Source organism: Artibeus jamaicensis, unplaced genomic scaffold, assembly GCF_021234435.1.
Source record: "Artibeus jamaicensis isolate MK-2021 breed Jamaican fruit bat unplaced genomic scaffold, CSHL_Jam_final contig_797, whole genome shotgun sequence".
Classification (NCBI taxonomy): domain Eukaryota; kingdom Metazoa; phylum Chordata; class Mammalia; order Chiroptera; family Phyllostomidae; genus Artibeus; species Artibeus jamaicensis.
The window spans coordinates 6,950,797-6,967,817 of record NW_026521977.1 but is presented as its reverse complement, the minus strand read 5'-3'; the positions used below and the strand labels follow the sequence as shown (position 1 = coordinate 6,967,817).

The 17,021-nt window shown below is 37.0% G+C and overlaps 1 protein-coding gene across 20 annotated transcripts in view; it reads left to right on the top strand.

Annotated features, from left to right (window-relative positions):
• SOX6 (SRY-box transcription factor 6) overlaps nucleotides 1–17,021 on the top strand; it is a 625,241-nt gene that overhangs the window by 501,123 nt on the left and 107,097 nt on the right. For 13 of the 20 annotated variants that reach the window (XR_008392936.1, XM_037150551.2, XM_053672994.1 and 10 more), the window contains 2 exons: nucleotides 3,573–3,652; nucleotides 5,135–5,257. Coding sequence is in view for 19 of the 20 variants with exons in the window: in XM_037150551.2 (XP_037006446.1) it covers nucleotides 3,573–3,652; nucleotides 5,135–5,257 (203 nt within the window). In the remaining variant the exon portion in view is untranslated. The remainder of the gene's footprint in view (nucleotides 1–3,572; nucleotides 3,653–5,134; nucleotides 5,258–17,021) is intronic. The other 7 variants (XM_053673000.1, XM_053672999.1, XM_053672991.1 and 4 more) reach the window with 1 other exon arrangement.

Below are 17,021 nucleotides of genomic sequence, written 5' to 3'. Positions count from 1 at the left end.
GTTGTCAAATGGAAGGTTTTGTTCTTTTTTAGGATTCTAAAAGTGTCACTTATTACCTACTTACTTTTGCTGCAATGTGATGTCTCACCAAGATAAATTCAGATTGATTATGGCAGTTTCTTAGGACATAGGGGAGTTGTAATATTTTCCTGCTCTGGATACATACATCCAGGCAAGATGCAAAGCAGTACGTCCAAGTCTGTACTGGTGTTAGTGATTGAAATATTTGTATATTGTACCAAGAATGATGACAGCTTATTAAAATGAGGTCTATATATAAGTTATCTAACCACTCAGGTAATTTACCATCCTATGATGCCACCACACAATAATCTGAGAGATAGTTAGGGATGTGTCATGTATTTTTCTTCTGTTTTGGAGGGTGTAAAATACAGTACGAGACTTTGAGCCACTTATTGAAGAATCTTCTCTACTCTTCCCAATCTCTTTAATTTAATTTTCTCAGTAGGTTAGTATCTGAGTGGAATAACTCAGGACACCACAGCCATCCCAGTCCCTTGTTTTTCTGAAGAATCAAAGTAAATGGGCAGAATTTTACCTATGGGGTTTTTTAACTTTAAAAAAAAAGTGGAATTTTTACCTGAATTACACAAATTAAGAGTATTCCTGCAGGAGGTAGACAGAGTCTAATGGGTCTTAGCTTCTTAGTACAAGCTCCCCTGTCTCTTGTATTTAAGTCCTAATAGGTTTTGACTTCATTTCAGTTTCCCTGAAAATTAAACAATATCATTTCTGTCATTCAGGCACTCTTTCTGTGGAGCTGCTTCGATTTCAAAGAAATGTTACCTATAATTACTGTTAGGCAAATTTTCTGTAGGTTTTAAAAACTGTTTTGTTAATCCTCTGGTACAAATAGTCCATTGGAAAATCTAGAAGGCTGGAAAGATGGATTTGGAGAAGGCACATTCTTCCCCAAACTGTCTCTCAAAGGTTGTCTCCTTACACTAGCGGTATAGCAAGAGCCAGATCACAGCAGCACCTAAAGCCAACCTGTTCCAACAGGCTTCATCTTCCTTTGTACAAATTTAAAAAGAATGGCTCCTCACGTAAGCATTTCAAATCCAGAGACAAATTTGAAAAAAATTGCTACAACATGTTGACTGGTTTCTTGCCAAGTCAGCCACTGAGAACTTTTTCTTGATTGGCTCTTACACAGAGAAAACCAGAGGGGGTGGGGGAGAGCATATAACTTCATTATAAAAAAAATTAAACTTCACAATACCCTAAATCCCTCTCCCTCTTATGTTTTTCTCTTTTAATCCCACTCTTTTTTTCACCCATATCTTCTCCCTTTCTTGCCTTTCCCTTTTTCTCTGTCTTCTAATTATTCTCTGTTGCTCTAATGTATTCATTTTTACTTTTAGTATTAATATATAATGATACGTTCTGGAGAAATACCTTTCCAAAGATTATAGTTAGAAGTACAGATTCAAACCAGCAGAAAGGTTAAGAACATTTTAAAAATATGCTTGTCACAGTGGAGAGAAAGCTGTTTGTAGCCAGCAGGTGAGCTGGAGAATACTACAGGGTGTGGTAGAAATAGTAATAAATTAACTAGCAAGCCAAAAACTATTTTAAAAAATCAGCTATTTCATAGCATGGAAGCATGACAGCTATGAAAGAAGGAGTGCCTCGGGGAATTCTTTTAGAGTTTGATTTTTTAAAATATGTTTGACATGAAAAATGTTTTAGTACAAATACAGCAACTGGTATTAAACTTACAGGGGGTGGGGGTTGCGTTTTAGAGTTAGTATGAATAATGCATGATATTTAAAAAAGAATAGCTCTAAATGTTCCGGGAGGCAGTCCATGTTGATGGTTGGAATGGTGATTTTTTTCCCCTATTTTTGAAGCATCATTAATTCAGCATCGTTTTGTGATTTTTTTAACCTGATAAGATATCAACCAAAGAAATACTATTTGACTTAGATCAGAATATTCTTTCGTCAGATAATTTAGTTTAAATATCAAGAAGATCAGTAGAATTATTTAAGCACAAAGAGACAGTCATTTACTGTAAAAAATAATTTGGCCTAGTTATCTTTTTTAAAAAGCTCATGTAGCACTGCAAACCAAAATCAACCTCATGGAAGGGGAAAAACAAGATCAGATATTTTGAACATTACTCCATAGGAGACCCGCACAATATAGTGTGAGTGAATGCATTGTAGCCGCGCTCCATATGCAATCAGAAGCCAATTGTTACTGGACTGTGTACAAGCACACACTGTGCTCAATGGTCTGATGAGGTATTATGGATATGATGCAAAGAGACTGTGTAGATTAGAAGCTAACAATTTGTTGAAAGTGAAAGCAACTTAACATTTACATTGGGCCAGCTGAGCAGCACTTCACGTGGAAGCAGGATGAGTTCCGAGGAAGCAGGGCCTTCAGGAAGGCTCCAGGTATTAGTGTCCATGCTGAAAAAGTTCTACTGCTTTCCAGTTGACTACCTGTATTACTGCGATTCTTTTTGTACTGTTTTTCCATTATTACATTCAGCTTTCAGTGTGGAAAAGTTCATGCAAAACAGCATGATCATTATAAATGTCAAAAATGTGTGGAGGAACAGCCTGTTAAAATATAGCCTAGAGATAGTACATAACGCTGACTTTAAATAAGTAGCCGAAGCCAAAGTGATACTCCATTAAATCACTGATATTGTGTAATTTTTCCACAAGTATTAATTTTGACTTCAGTCACCACTATCACAACACATTCCTTATCACTTTCTCTTGGTTCTTCAGGTCACTGCACACAGTCTGTGTTTTTAGGGCACAGGTGGTACTTCAGTCCCCCTTCTTAGGAGTGGTCTGGAGTCAGAGACACAGTAAGATGTAGCAGTGAGTTCCGCTGAACCATGCTCAAACCTTTCCAGATTTCTAATGCAGATATTCCATGTAAAATGTGTGTTTATTTAATCAAATCACCAAGAAGTAAGTGATAAGTGCCTTGTGTGTATGATTCTGGGATCCACCTAGAATTCAGAAGTTAATCCAGAAAAATAATATTTCCACTCCCATTGGGATACCAGGCATTTCACAGAATGCAGGCAGACAAGATTCACATTTTTAAAATTTTTTCTATTTTTTATAAAATAAAGTTTAGGGTTATGGACAGTCAATAGCTCATAATCTTTTTTGGACTGTAACACTCTGCTTTGTCCACTAAGCCAAACTTTTTGTTGTCCTAACACAAAAGCCTTAATGCTTTCTCAGTGAACTGAGTGTCAGCCTGGCTTGAAGATATTTTTTTACTCTTAAAAAAATGATGTATTACAAGATTTGTAATGGAGTGTACATGCTTGAATTGCACATTTAATTTTTTTAACATCACATTCATGTTTTGCCAGTTTGCCTACCAGCTATCTGTTAACAAAAAGTTCCAAGGCAGCACTGCAAGTCCGTGCCCAACTAAGCCTTTTGTTTCTGCAGATGTTTGGGCTTAGAGCAATGTTGTGAAGCTCAGGCAATCCAAGGACCATGTTTGTACTTGTCTGCTGCGCTTCCCTGTGCATTGTCTAAACCTGTATGCATTGTTCTTTCTGACAGGTGATAACTACCCCGTACAGTTCATTCCATCAACAATGGCAGCTGCTGCTGCTTCTGGACTCAGCCCTTTACAGCTCCAGGTATGTGCCAGAAGAAAAAAATGTGGGATACGAGCCAGTACTTTAGTGGAAAACTGCTAACCAGCTGTATGCTAAATAATGGCCTGAATGTTAAATAATTTTTTAAGCATAGCCTAGGAGGATTAACACCTTGTGTACTTACCATACTGCAAATAGAAAAGTGCCAGTTTCAATATTTTTAAAGGAAAAATGACACGATGACTTAAAACTATGTATATTCTCTACCAGGTGAGTTAATGGTTTTATAATTTCTTCATGGCTAGTTGTTATTGGCTACATCAGCTTTTTCCTTTTCAGTTTTCACCCATGTTTTAACTTATGCCAAAGTAGCTTTTACATATAAGCATCAAAACAGAAAACGATGTTAGATATTTTCTTTCTAGCAGCTCCTAAAAGAGGGGGTTGTTATTAACAAATTACTTTAGCTATTTAGTAAAATGTAAACACATTGCACCTGAGTGCGTGTGTTTCATCTTATCCTCTTCCTCATCCCAGGTGGGAAGTCTGAGCATGGTGTCTGACCAAGTTCTGGATTAGCATTCCTTACTTAAAATCTACACTTGATGGGAAAGTGTTTAAGGAGCTGAATGAAAAAATCATTTCCACCAATCTTCTTCATAGTAAAATGAAGGGTTTAGAGTAGGGCTAGGTGTTCTTTACACCCTTCCAGCACCTGCTATTTTAATGGGAAATTGACTTTAAATATGAGTGGCTATTTTAACAAAAAGATAATAAATATTAAAGTACAGGTTGAACCTTTAGAATTCACATAATTAGAAAAAATATGATAATCTATTTTAATTTCCATGCAGTGGGAAGTTTAAAGATAGTATTTTATTCTTATAATTTACTGTGATTATTTTGAGTTTTCTAAAATAATCTAGGGAATAGCATCTGGCTAGGCATTTTACTTTCTTCTTTGCTATTCCCTATATAACTTAAAATATAAAAACTGCGCAAATATTTTACCACGAAAAAAACAACATTTTGAGCATTTTCAATTGGGCCTGCAATTAAGAATTTTAGCAATACTCTGAGGAATGTTATAATTAGACGCTTTATCCAGAAAGCATTGAAGATGTTATTGTTACGGACTGCCTAACAGAACTTAGAAATTGTGCCTTATAGGAGCAACAACCCCACCTCTCTCTCAAACCTTAACCTTCTTCACTGCGAATGCTAGAATTTACTGAAGTTGGTAAAATCTAAAAAGAAGCCTTGCTAATAGGAATCCTAATCTATCTCTCTTTTTTTGATGGCTGTGCTATAGAGTGCAGCCCTGAGCCAGAGGCAAAAATAAGAACCAGTACCATCGTTTGATCTTGTAACCAAGTTTCTAGGAAGGAGCATCTGGGGCCTAACCCTTCTACTTTCTATTCTTTGGTGTGCTCATTACCCTGGATTTAGAAATATGTGTTCTGTTTCATGAGTTCTGACAGTATGTTTTGTCTTTTTTTTTTTTCTGAATATGCTACTAAACAGAAAGGTCATGTTTCCCACCCACAAATTAACCCAAGGCTAAAGGGCCTAAGTGACCGTTTTGGCAGGAGTTTGGACACCTTTGAACATGGTGGTGGCCACTCTTACAACCACAAACAGATTGAGGTATGAATACTTCCATTGGTGCTTCATTGGGTGGGGGACTGGATTGCTCAGTCATATTCTAGGCTTTTTGAAAAAGTGGCAGATACTCAGCCTAAATACTAAGACATAATCATTTCCTTTTTTTATTCCTAAGGAGGCTCATTTTTGCTCCTTTTCTTTCATTAAAAAAAAAGGTAAAGATCAAAACAATGCCCCTGAATCAGCTTGTTGATTGCTATGTATGTACTCAGGCGAAATTTTTACTTTGTGACTGTCCTCAAACCATCTTTATTTCCCTTACTCTTTTACTATTTTTAGGTATAGTAATGTATAATGTTTAAAAAACACTTAAACATTAAAAAAATCTCATTTGACCATACAAGAACCCTGTAAAGTTGATAGAATATAATTTTGCTTGTACAGACAAAGAGGTTCAGAGAGGTCCAATTATTTAACAAAGGCCACACAATATTCACGGAGTCTGAATTTTCACTTGGGATTTCTAACTCTACCTGATTCAGGTTTTCTCATTTAGTTTTCTCAGGCTGAAGCAGAGATGGGAGCCTGGGCCTGGCTAGTTGCTTTTACCCCATAAATTTTGATACTATTCCTTTCATATTTAACTTCCAATAAAGCTCTTTGTTGTTTTGTGGAGTATTCTTACTAGTTGGGAGAAGATAGCTTATATGACTCTTTTGAAAACCTAGTCCCTTTCTTCCACAGGGACCTAGTCACTCTCTAACTACACACTTGATTTCCCTCCTGTATCATTGGTGTCTTTCTCTGGGACTTGCAGGTACTGGAGAGCTGCCACGTATCTGTTGCATCACACACACACATACACACACACACAAAATAGGACAGGTTACGTCAAACTGAAACACACTTTAACTTTCTGGGTTAGATGTAATACTACATTTTATATTCTAACCTAAGATGGGGAACTCAATTTTTAAAAAAAGAAAGAAAATAATTACAGCTAGCAAAAGTTGTATATTCAGCTTCTGTTGGCTCTGCCGGTCTGTACTATACATATCAAATACTATATACTTAATAAAGTGTCCCTTTGCCACCTCTGCTGCTTTGGAATGTGCATTTTTGGAAAATGGCAAAGTTTACTCCTAAGGAGAAAGAAGAAGACAAGACTAAAGGCCAGCTTGGAAATAGCCTAAGGAAGGGTCCAGAGCTTGCTGCCCACTTTCCTGTTCCCTTTCACTATGATATGAGAAGTACACAGGGGTTTCCACTCAGACGTGACCAGGCATATCCTTTCAGAATGTCCGCTGTCTTCTGTGCAATGGGAAGGGATCTCTTCTCTAAGGCTTTTGGACATAGAAAAGGTGCCATATTTCTGGACATTCTGAAATCTACCATGCCTAGAACTGACTGCTGAATAGAGAGAGAACTGGACATCAAGAACAAGCCTTTATGTGTGATGACGGTTCACAAGCTTACTCTCGCAGGATAGTTTGTTCAACTTTAAAGTGCTTGAAAGAACATGAAAGCAGGTGGCCTTGGCACAAATGCAAGACTTCCTCTCTTTGTTAATTTTTATTTTCTCCTGATGTGTTGATTTCTATCCCATCAACATGCTCTTAGCCAATTTCCTACCCAATCTCTTTTTCCTGATTTTTCAGAAGTTACTTAAATTGACTTCTTTCCCCCAAATACCACTGACTCGTGGTTCTGTCAAACCTGGCTTCTGCTGGGCTTTTTCATACCATAATGTCACATACGTGAATGCCAGATCCTGGTGCTGCTGTAGCAGTGCTGATCTAGAAGCACAGCACTTGCCGATGCCTGTCACTTTTACTAGGCTAAATAGAGAACCCATTGAAGCAGGAGTCTTCCTAGCTTTGTAGTTGAAGCTTGGGCTGGTTTGAGTGTCCTGGGTTTTTGTTTATGCTTGCTCTATTTTCTTGCTTCCACTTTTTACAACTTTTTCCTACGTGTCAGGAAACTTTTGTTCTGTTTGCTTGTACAGCGTGTGGGTTAAAAAACATTGACCTTGCTTGAAAGGCAGATTTCCCAAGCTTTCCTGGTATTAGAATAGCATGTTTATTTGGGTGTTTATGCACATCCAAATGAGCACAGTAGATACTCATATCTAAGCTGCTACAAACATTAATATTTTAAATCTTGAGCAAGAATATAGAGGAAATTTAATAATATCTTGCTTTATTGATTTTAAAGTCTGTTTTCTTTTCTAGCTAAGGTGTTCTCCTCTTCTTTGACAAGTTAAAATGTCAGCTTGGTCAACAATCTTGATCGTGATAAACTGTTGATACTGAGGCAGCTTTACCATGTGAACTGGCTTTCTTTCTAAAGAGAGTGTTTTAGTGAGAAGATCCCAGAACACACACACACCACTACCACCCCGCCACCTCCCGCGCACCCTGCTGTACTGCTAAGAGCAAGTTAACTTGTCCTTCAAAGCTGTCGCTTCTCACATCAATAAGCCTGGGCAAATCTCAGCAGTGTTTATCTCAACACCCTGGAAGCCTGAAATTTCGTTATCAAGTAGAGAAAAGGTATTTAAAGTGGAAAGACCCTCCTTGCATTAGTGTATTTCACTTCTTTCTTTCTCTAGAATAAGGAAGATGCAGGAAAGGTTCTTTGTTTTTTTTTTCTTTTCCGGTTTTCTGTGCTAATCTAAGGCATGGTTTTCTCTGCCTCAGGGGCACAATATCAGAGGAGAGAGGGCCGAAGAATGCTATTTTTAGTTGAACAGTTCAGCAGATGGAGTCATGAATACTCATATATCTGAATGTTGAGGGGCTGGAACCATTAATTTTGATAATGTATTTAACCCTGGGAACAATCAGAAACTGTAACTCTAAGGTTACAGTGCTTTTGACCTTTCGAGAACAGAGGACATTTGCTATAGTAAACAATATATTATATTGCTACTTATTCCAGTTCTCTACCCGTATAAATTTCAGGACCAGTTGCCATTTGCTTTCCTCAGCAATGTTAGCATTGGTGCTCCAAGTAAGTCGAAAAGAATGTTAAGGCAGGGGAACCAGTATAATGAGGCAGTCATGTAAATATGCCCTTTAAATAGCTAAGATGTTAGATTGTTTCTGAAAAAATATTGTCTTAGAAACTAAGCTCTGAATGACTTTTTCCCCCCAAAGGAAAAAGTGGTTTCAGTGTATTGATTCATTGTATGTGATGACTTTCAATATGATAGATCCTTACGGTGACCTTGTTTAGTTTAGTTTAGTTTTGTTTTGTTTTTACAAGGGAGTAAAGTCGCCTTATAGTTGTGGCTTATATTAAACACAGTCTGGTACTGTGTGATGCAAAGTGATGCACCTGTCTCATGCCTTCTTATTAAATGATACATGCCCTCTTTAGCAAATACAGCAGTTAAATATCACACAGCTTAAGAATTTCTAATTAAAATATCTCCACATGTCAGCATATTGGTAATGTATTATTTTAATCCATTTATTTTGTTTATGAAACAGTGACATATGTTTAGATTGTGAAATATATGAGCCTTAAAAATCACTTTATTGGAGAAAATTAATTCCTACAATACTGCCTTGGTAACGTGTTCACTCACCCAGTCACTGGCGGCACTGCCAGTCTTAATGTCGGAGAGACACACTTCCCAGTTTTATTGGCGTAACAGTCTTGCGGAAAAGCACTAACACTTCTTTTTCTTGGCTCCAAATGATAAGGCCTTCATTCTTTACTTTTTTTCCTTACTCGTTAATTCAAACCTATCCCCCCAAAACACTTTTTGCAGCCGCTTTTTAAAAAAAAGGATGGGACTGAGTGTATGTGTAAGGGATTCTGAAAGACCAATCAAAATTAAAAACAAGCTAGTTACCTTTTCAAAGTTAGACATAGTAATTTGTTTGTCAGCAGGGAGATGTGTGGGTCAGCCCTGAGATAAAGTGACTGTCAGCAGTTATTCCTACAAGACAAGTAATTTCACTCAATGTATTACTGACAGATTGCTCACTTCTCTGAACCACTGGAGAAAACAAACTTAATATTGTTACGGGCAGAGTTTCTGTCTTCATTAGCCTCAGAGAATGATTTTTATTGAGCATTCAAAGCCTACCAAGCTTTAGTTGGAAGATATTTTAACAGATGTGTTCTTATAATGATAGTATGGGTAGTAGTCAAAATGAAAGGAATTAAATATGAAAATTTTAAAATATATATATATATATAAATGCATTCACACTTTTATTTGATGGGCAGTATATGTAGTTTAGGGGAGACTTGAGGAAAAGAGTATAAAAACATTAGGAAAACCTATCAACCATAAGTTATTCTTTTTTTTTTAAGATTTTTATTTATTTATCTTTAGAGGGGAAGGGAAGGAGAGAGGGAGAGAAACATCAATGTATGGTTGCCTTTCATGCATCCCCTGCTGGGAACTGGCCTGCAGGGAACCGGCCTGCAACCCCAGTATGTGTCCTGACTGGGAATCGAACTGCGATTGTCTGGTTCGCAGGCCCATGCTCAATCCACTGAGCTACACCAGCCAGGGCTACCATAAATTATTCTTAAATGAAACTATTAAGGTCTTGGCAAGTTTGCAGAGATGGAGAACAATTGAAGTTTTTGCAAAAGTAAATACAAATACATATTTTATCTAAGCAATATTGTCCATTTTCATGCTACAGATGGAAAATGAAGAAGTGCCCATCAGCACTGAGAATGCTCTATCTCTATTTCAGTTTCAGTCTGAACCTTTATGGTATTGTACTTAGATGCTCTTCCTGGCTCCTCCCCATCTTCTTGTTTGCAATGGTAAATATGCCTCAGTGCTGTGGAGAAATGAGAGGGCGAGTTAGTTTTGCTGGATGGGCTGAAGAGGTTGTGATTTCTAATAGGGAATTGAATAAAGAGTTGATTAGCATGACCTCTTCCTGGCTACCCCATGAAAAAAAAGAATGCACTGATTCAGAGCTTGTTTGAAGATGCCAACCATGGGGTTGTGCTTTGAGGAGAAATGCTTGCTTTCTCTTAATCAGCCTTCTCCCACTGTCTTTGACATGAAGAGTGTGATACAACATAGGAGAACCATTATAGCTGGGATTAGGTAAAGTGGGGACTGATGGAGTGAGCTCTACTTTGGAATCAGTATCTTGGATTCAAGTTTCTGCTATTACTTGCTATATTGTCCTGTACTGGTCTCAAATTACCTTCTTTTTATAGTTCATTCATTATAAAAAAATGGATATTTATTCTCAGGATTTTTGTGAATTATAAATGCAATTGTGAGGCATGTGCTAGATTTCCACACCAAAAAAATTTGTCATCAAAATAGGGGAACATTTTCCAACATCCCAATAAGCAGTCAGTTCTACTCTTGCTTTGTTGCCTAAAGTGCTTCTGATAGGTAACACTAATCCACTAGAGTAGATCCAGTGATCTACTAGAATGTAAGCCACTGAATTCAGGGTCTGTTGTCTCTTCTGTTTACTGTTTAACACCTAGTATTGCCTGGTACAGTATTTGGTAAAATGAATGAATTTCATTTTGGGGGGCCATCTGGGACTCAAACTTCTTTGCAAGCTTTTTTTTTTTATGTGTTCAGTCAAATGCTCTCTCTTTAGGAAGAATTATTTTATGTAAACAACTTTTCATTTCTAGGTACCAGAAATGAAAATAATTTCTAGGTATTTTTCTTTTTAAGAAAAATAGCAGGTACCAGTTGAATCCTGATAGAGGTAAAAGAAATATAGGAGTTCAAAGAAAGATGCAAAATATGAAAATATTTCCTACTATTTGGAACTTTGCCTTACTGTATTCAGTGAAACAGTAAGTTTATACCTACCCACAAATTAAAATGTTAAACTGGATTTTCTTTCAAAAATTGGATTTTCAGTTGATTTTAAGATAATACCTAAAAGGTGAGAGAGCATGGCTCTCCTCACAAAAGCCCTATTTTACCACTGTATTTAAGTAATTTGATTGATGGGGTGTTCACCTATATTCACAGAGATGGTTTAGTAGGATCCCTGGATCTTGGAATTACAAAATCAGCACAGTCTTCTACCTTTCCTAATATAACATTTCCACCAACATTTATTTGGCTCCAGCCTCACTAATTAACTCACTCAACAGGGAACTCCCACTGCACGAATACTTGGGTTTAAACAGACTATACATAAGATGCAGTGTTTTCTAAAATACTGACAGGTATTTTTTATTCCTGTTTTTACCAAACAGAAGTTTTGAGATATTATTTGGTTGGTATCATGTATCATTATTTGTATGTATTATAATGAACTACCCTGAAAATCAGAGAGATGGTATGATTAAGGATATATTGGAAGGTTACAAAGCACAACATTCTAGTGTTTTAGGAAATGCTTTGCTTTAGCTTCCAAAGATAGAGTAAGCCAGGATATGCAACATTTAGGAAATTTAAATCAGAAAAATATATGTTAAAATATTTTGACATGTAAGGTAATAGAATGGACTGAGCAGAACAAAAACATTTTTAACCACTGTATTGAGGTATGATTGGCATACAGAAAGCTTCACATATTTAATATGTACAATTGGGTGAGTTTGAAGATAAGTATATATCCATGAAACCATACCAAAATCTATATTGTAAAAACACTCATCACCTCAAAAAGTTTCTTCCTATTATTTTTTGTGTAGTAAGAACATTTAACATAAGTTTTACTCTCTTAATAAGCATTAAGTATATAAGGAATATTATTAACTATAGGCTCTGTGCTATGCAGTTGCTTTTTAGGACTTACTGATTTTCATACCTGGAAATTTGTGCCCTTTGTCTAATACCTCCATTTCCCCTCCTCCAACTTCTGGCAACTTTTTGCTTCTATGAGTTTGACTACTGTAAATCCTTTATGTAAGTATTATCACATAGTATTTGTCCTCTGTCTGGCTTATTTTATTTAGTATACTGTTCTCCAAACTCATCCATGTTGTCATAGTCTTACTTCAGCCTTTTTTTAAAGGTTGAATAGGATTTTGTTTTAGATATATACACATTTGCTTTATCCAGTCACCCATCAATAGATATTAGGTTGCTTCCATGCCTTGGCTATGGTGGATGATGTTTCAGTGAACACAGAAATAAAGATACCTCTTTGAGGTCTTGATTTCAATTCTTTTGGATATATACCCAAAGGTTTCAGGTCTTACATTTAAATCTTTAACACATTTCAACTTAAGTTTTTTTTTTTAAGATTTTATTTATTTATCTTTAGAGGGGAAGGGAAGGAGAGAGGGAGAGAAACATCAATGTATGGTTGTCTTTCGTGCGTCCCCTGCTGGGAACTGGCCTGCAGGGAACCTGCCTGCAACCCCGGTATGTGCCCTGACTGGGAATCGAACCGCGATTGTCTGGTTCGCAGGCCCGTGCTCAATCCACTGAGCTACACCAGCCAGGGCTTCAACTTAAGTTTTGTGTATGGTGTAAGATAAAGGTCCAGTTTCATTATGTTGCATGTAGATACTCAGTTTTCCCAACACCATTTATTGAAGATACTGTCCTTATCCCAGTGGGTATTTTTGTTACCTTTGTCAAAGATCATTTGACTATATATATGTATGGGTTTATTTCTGAGCTCCCTATTCTGTTTTATTGCCTAGATATCTGTTTTATGTCAGTATTGTACTAATATCTCTAGCTTTGTTTTTTTTTTCACAATTGCTTTGGTCATCCAGGGTCTTTGTGGTTGCATATGAATTTTAGATTTTCTTCCTATTTCTATAAAAATATGGAACTTTGATAAGTTGCATTGAATCTGTAGATTACTTTGAGTAGTATGAATATTTTAACAATATTCATTTTTACAAAACAAACATATTACTTAGCGATATTATAATTAAAAGGGATTGAGAAGATGCAGTTGGATGGATTCCCATCATAGGATGGATAGAACTTCTGACCAGTAGGGCTAGCAAATAGTACCACCGTGCCACTATTCGTAGAAAAGTTCATGTGCTACAGGTGTGGGTGTTTGTGCAAATCCATCTAAATTGTAAAGTCAGGGGGGAATTTGTAATGATTTAAACTCTTTACTGATATGAAACCATTTTGCTTTATTTTGACTTTCCTGTATTATTAGGATAATAAATAGCACTAATAATTATTTTCTCAGTCAATGGTTAATAAACAAGCACAAAACAAATAATGCTATTCTGTACTGGTTGCTGTGTGGATAAAAAAAGCATTGTGTGTTTCCTTTTCCCATTTCTCTCTTACAATTGGTGTATCAGTAGAGTCATATTGAGTCAAATTGAGAGGAATCAATTTAACATTACTTTTGTCTAGTTTTATAAACACCAATTTTATGATATTTATAGTCATTTAATGCATGTTTTTCCATGTGTTTGCATTTCTTGTTAATAGAATAAAAAATGGAGGCAACGTTGAGCCAAATAAATATCCCAAGGCCTCCACCCTCTTGGTCATTTGGTGAAACAAAGGCCTAAATAAGAATCTTAATTTCTAGTCAACTGCATTGAGTTCATTCATTACTACGTGTTTCTCATATAGCACCAGCTATAAAACCTGCAACCAATCTTTGATGTCATCATCCATATGTATATGTGTGTGTATATCTATCTATATAGATAGATAATATATATCTAGATCATGATTTTTGATGTTTCATAAGTCATTTTCCTAATGCTATTGACCTGGAGCAGTATAACTAAAACAAAAATAAGTAAATGATAGATATGTATAAAAGTTTAATTACTTAAAATGTAGGCAGATGTTGACTATTTCAAATCCTACAAAGTGCAAACATACAGTGCTCATTTAAATACAGTTTGAAATAGAGTTGCTTTTAACCTAAACAATCCATTTTTAGAATATTTATCAAGTTTTCACTCTGCTTATTCCTTTAAATTAAAGGAATAAAGTCTTGTTACTTGAAATTATGCTTGTTAGCTTTGCATATGATGGTTACAATGACTTAACACTTTTTCTGTGTAAGAGTAATATCAAAATCTTTTTTTAAAGGGAGCTTATAATTAGGCTCAGGAAATTTGAAAAATTTTGTATAAAAATATGAACAACAAGTTTAATCATTCAGTTATTCAATAAATATTTGTTTAGTGGTGCAAGGTACCATTAATGGTACCTTATATTTACTAATGGTACCAGATATTTATTAATGGTACAAGATACCATTCTAGACCAGTGGTCCTCAGCTGGAGGCAGTGTTGCTTCCTAGAGTTCAGTTGACAGTGTCTGGAAATATTTTTGGTGGTTATGACTTGAGGTGGGGATGGACATGGAGATAGCACTGGCATCTAGTGAGTAGAGGCCAGGGACACTGATGAATGCATAGGACAAACCCCCATAACAGGATTATCCAGTCCAAAAGTCGGTAGTGCCAAGGTTGAGAAACCTGTTTTAGAAATATCAGTGAATAAAACTAAGTCTTTATTTGCGTGGTATTTACATCCCAGTGTGGGAAAGAGAAAATTGGGTAAGAAAGTATAATAAAGGCTTGGGATTATAAATCTTACTCATCTTAACAGAAATATTCCTCCCATCCACCTGTCTACCTGAACTTGGGTGGGCAGACTTTCAAAAACTGAGATCTATTTGATCATTAGGCTTTGTTCTTAATTTCATTTTGATCTTTTTTTTTGAGGAAATTTTTTTTATTTTATTGATTATGCCATTACATTTGTTCTATTCCCCCCTCCATTCCCCTCCACCCTACCCCACCATTCCCCCCTTTAGTTCATGAACACGTGTCTCAAGTTCTTTAGATTCTATATTTCCCCTACTATTCTTACCCTTCCCCCTATCTATTTTCTATCTACTGTCTATGCTACTTATTTTCTGTACCTTCTCCCCCCATCTTCTCCCACTCCCCTGTTGGTAACCCTCCATGTGATCTCCATTTCTATGGTTCACTTCTGATTTAGCTGTCCTCTTAGTTTGCTTTTGTTTTAGGTGTGGTTCTTAATAACTGTGAGTTTGCTGTCCTTTCACTGTTCATCTTTTTAATCTTCTTTTTCTTAGATAAGTCCCTTTAACATTTCATATGATAAGGGCTTGGTGATGATGAACTCCTTGAACTTGACCTTATCTGAGAAGCACTTTATCTGCCCTTCCATTCTAAATGAAAGTGTTGCTGGATAGAGCAATCTTGATTGTAGGTCTTTGGATTTCATGACTTGGAATACCTCTTTCCAGCCCCTTCTTGCCTGTAAGGTCTCTTTTGAGAAATCAGCTGACAGTCTGATGGGAACTCCTTTGTAGGTGATTGTCCCCTTATCTCTTGTTGCTTCTAGAATTCTCTCCTTCATTTTAATCTTGGCTAATGTAATTCTGATGTGCCTTGGTGTGTTCCTTCTTGGGTCCAACTTCTTTGGGACTCTCTGAGCTTCTTGGATTTCCTGGAAGTCTATTTCCTTTGCCAGAATGGGGAAGTTCTCCTTTATTATTTGTTCAAATATGGTTTCCACTCATAACTGTTCCTCTTCCCTCTCTGGTACCCCTATAATTCGGATGTTGGAGTATTTAAAGATGTCCTGGAGGTTCCTAAGCCTCTCCTCATTTTTTTGAATTCTTGTTTCTTCATATTTTTCTGTTTGGTCATTTTTTCCTTCCTTCTGGTCTGCTCCCTTGATTTGAGTCCCAGTTTCCTTTCCATTACTATTGGTTTCCTGTGCATTACCATTCATTTCAATTAGTTTAGCTTTCATATGTTTCTCTAATTTGTGACTAAAATCAACCAGTTCTGTGAGCATCCTGATGAGCAGTGTTTTGAACTGTGCATCTGAAAGTTTTACTATTTCTTCATTGCTTAGATTTATCGGCTCTGGGGCTCTGAGTTGTCCTTGAGCCATGTTTTGATCTATCCACGCCTGTTACATATGAGGAGAGGCACCTTAGGTGTTTACCAGGGCGGGGCCACCCAGGTTTCTGGTTTGTGACCCTGTATGTGGGGGCAGGGTCAGAGAGGGAGCAATGGTGGTCCTCTCCACTCGCCCAGTTCACCTCACTGCCCATCCTCTCCTGCTTATCCAAGCGCAAATGTGCGAGCCCACCGCCCTGCGCTGGGGCCTGCAAGGTCTGTCTCAATGCTCGTCTCTTCACTGGTTTATCTGTGTACATGCACAACCTCAGACAGCCAGCCACGCCCGCCTCTTCCCTGGGTTCCGCCCGTAGCTAGCCCACACCTGGGATCCGCGCCCTCGGCAGCCTGCGCACTGCCAGGGTCGGGGGATCTTTTTTGCCGGACCTGCTCCACTGCTGGCTTTGCCCCTTTCATGGGTTTAGCTGAGCATTTCATTGTTTTCAGACTCTGTATTCGATTTTCTGTGTAGTTTGGTTGCGTTTCTTATTGTTAAAACTTTGTTGTTTTTAGATTTGGTTGTGCGAGGATGCAAAGTGTTCCCACCTACGCCTCTGTCTAAGACTTTTATTCTAGCCAATCGCTTCTGGGTAGAACAGTCACAGTTCTCATTGGGCTTCTCTTTTCAGTTATATTAAGCTTATCATATACTTTGGCTTTTAGTAAAGGAATATTATGTCTGACTGTTGCAGTGTATAAGTCTATCTTTCAGAGTGAAGTAAATATGAACTTTGGTGGGGACCTGGGAGCTGTTCATTAGTTTTTATAGGATGCTATTGAGATCCCATAGGATGAATGGAATTATTCTTGGCAGAGAACCTGTACTTGCTATATGAATTGGATATTACAAAGAAAGCCTGAGTTTCTTTCTAAAAACAAAACAAAACACATACAAGAATAGTGTGAATATTATATACAGGGTCTGGCACAAGTAAAACTTGCTTGAG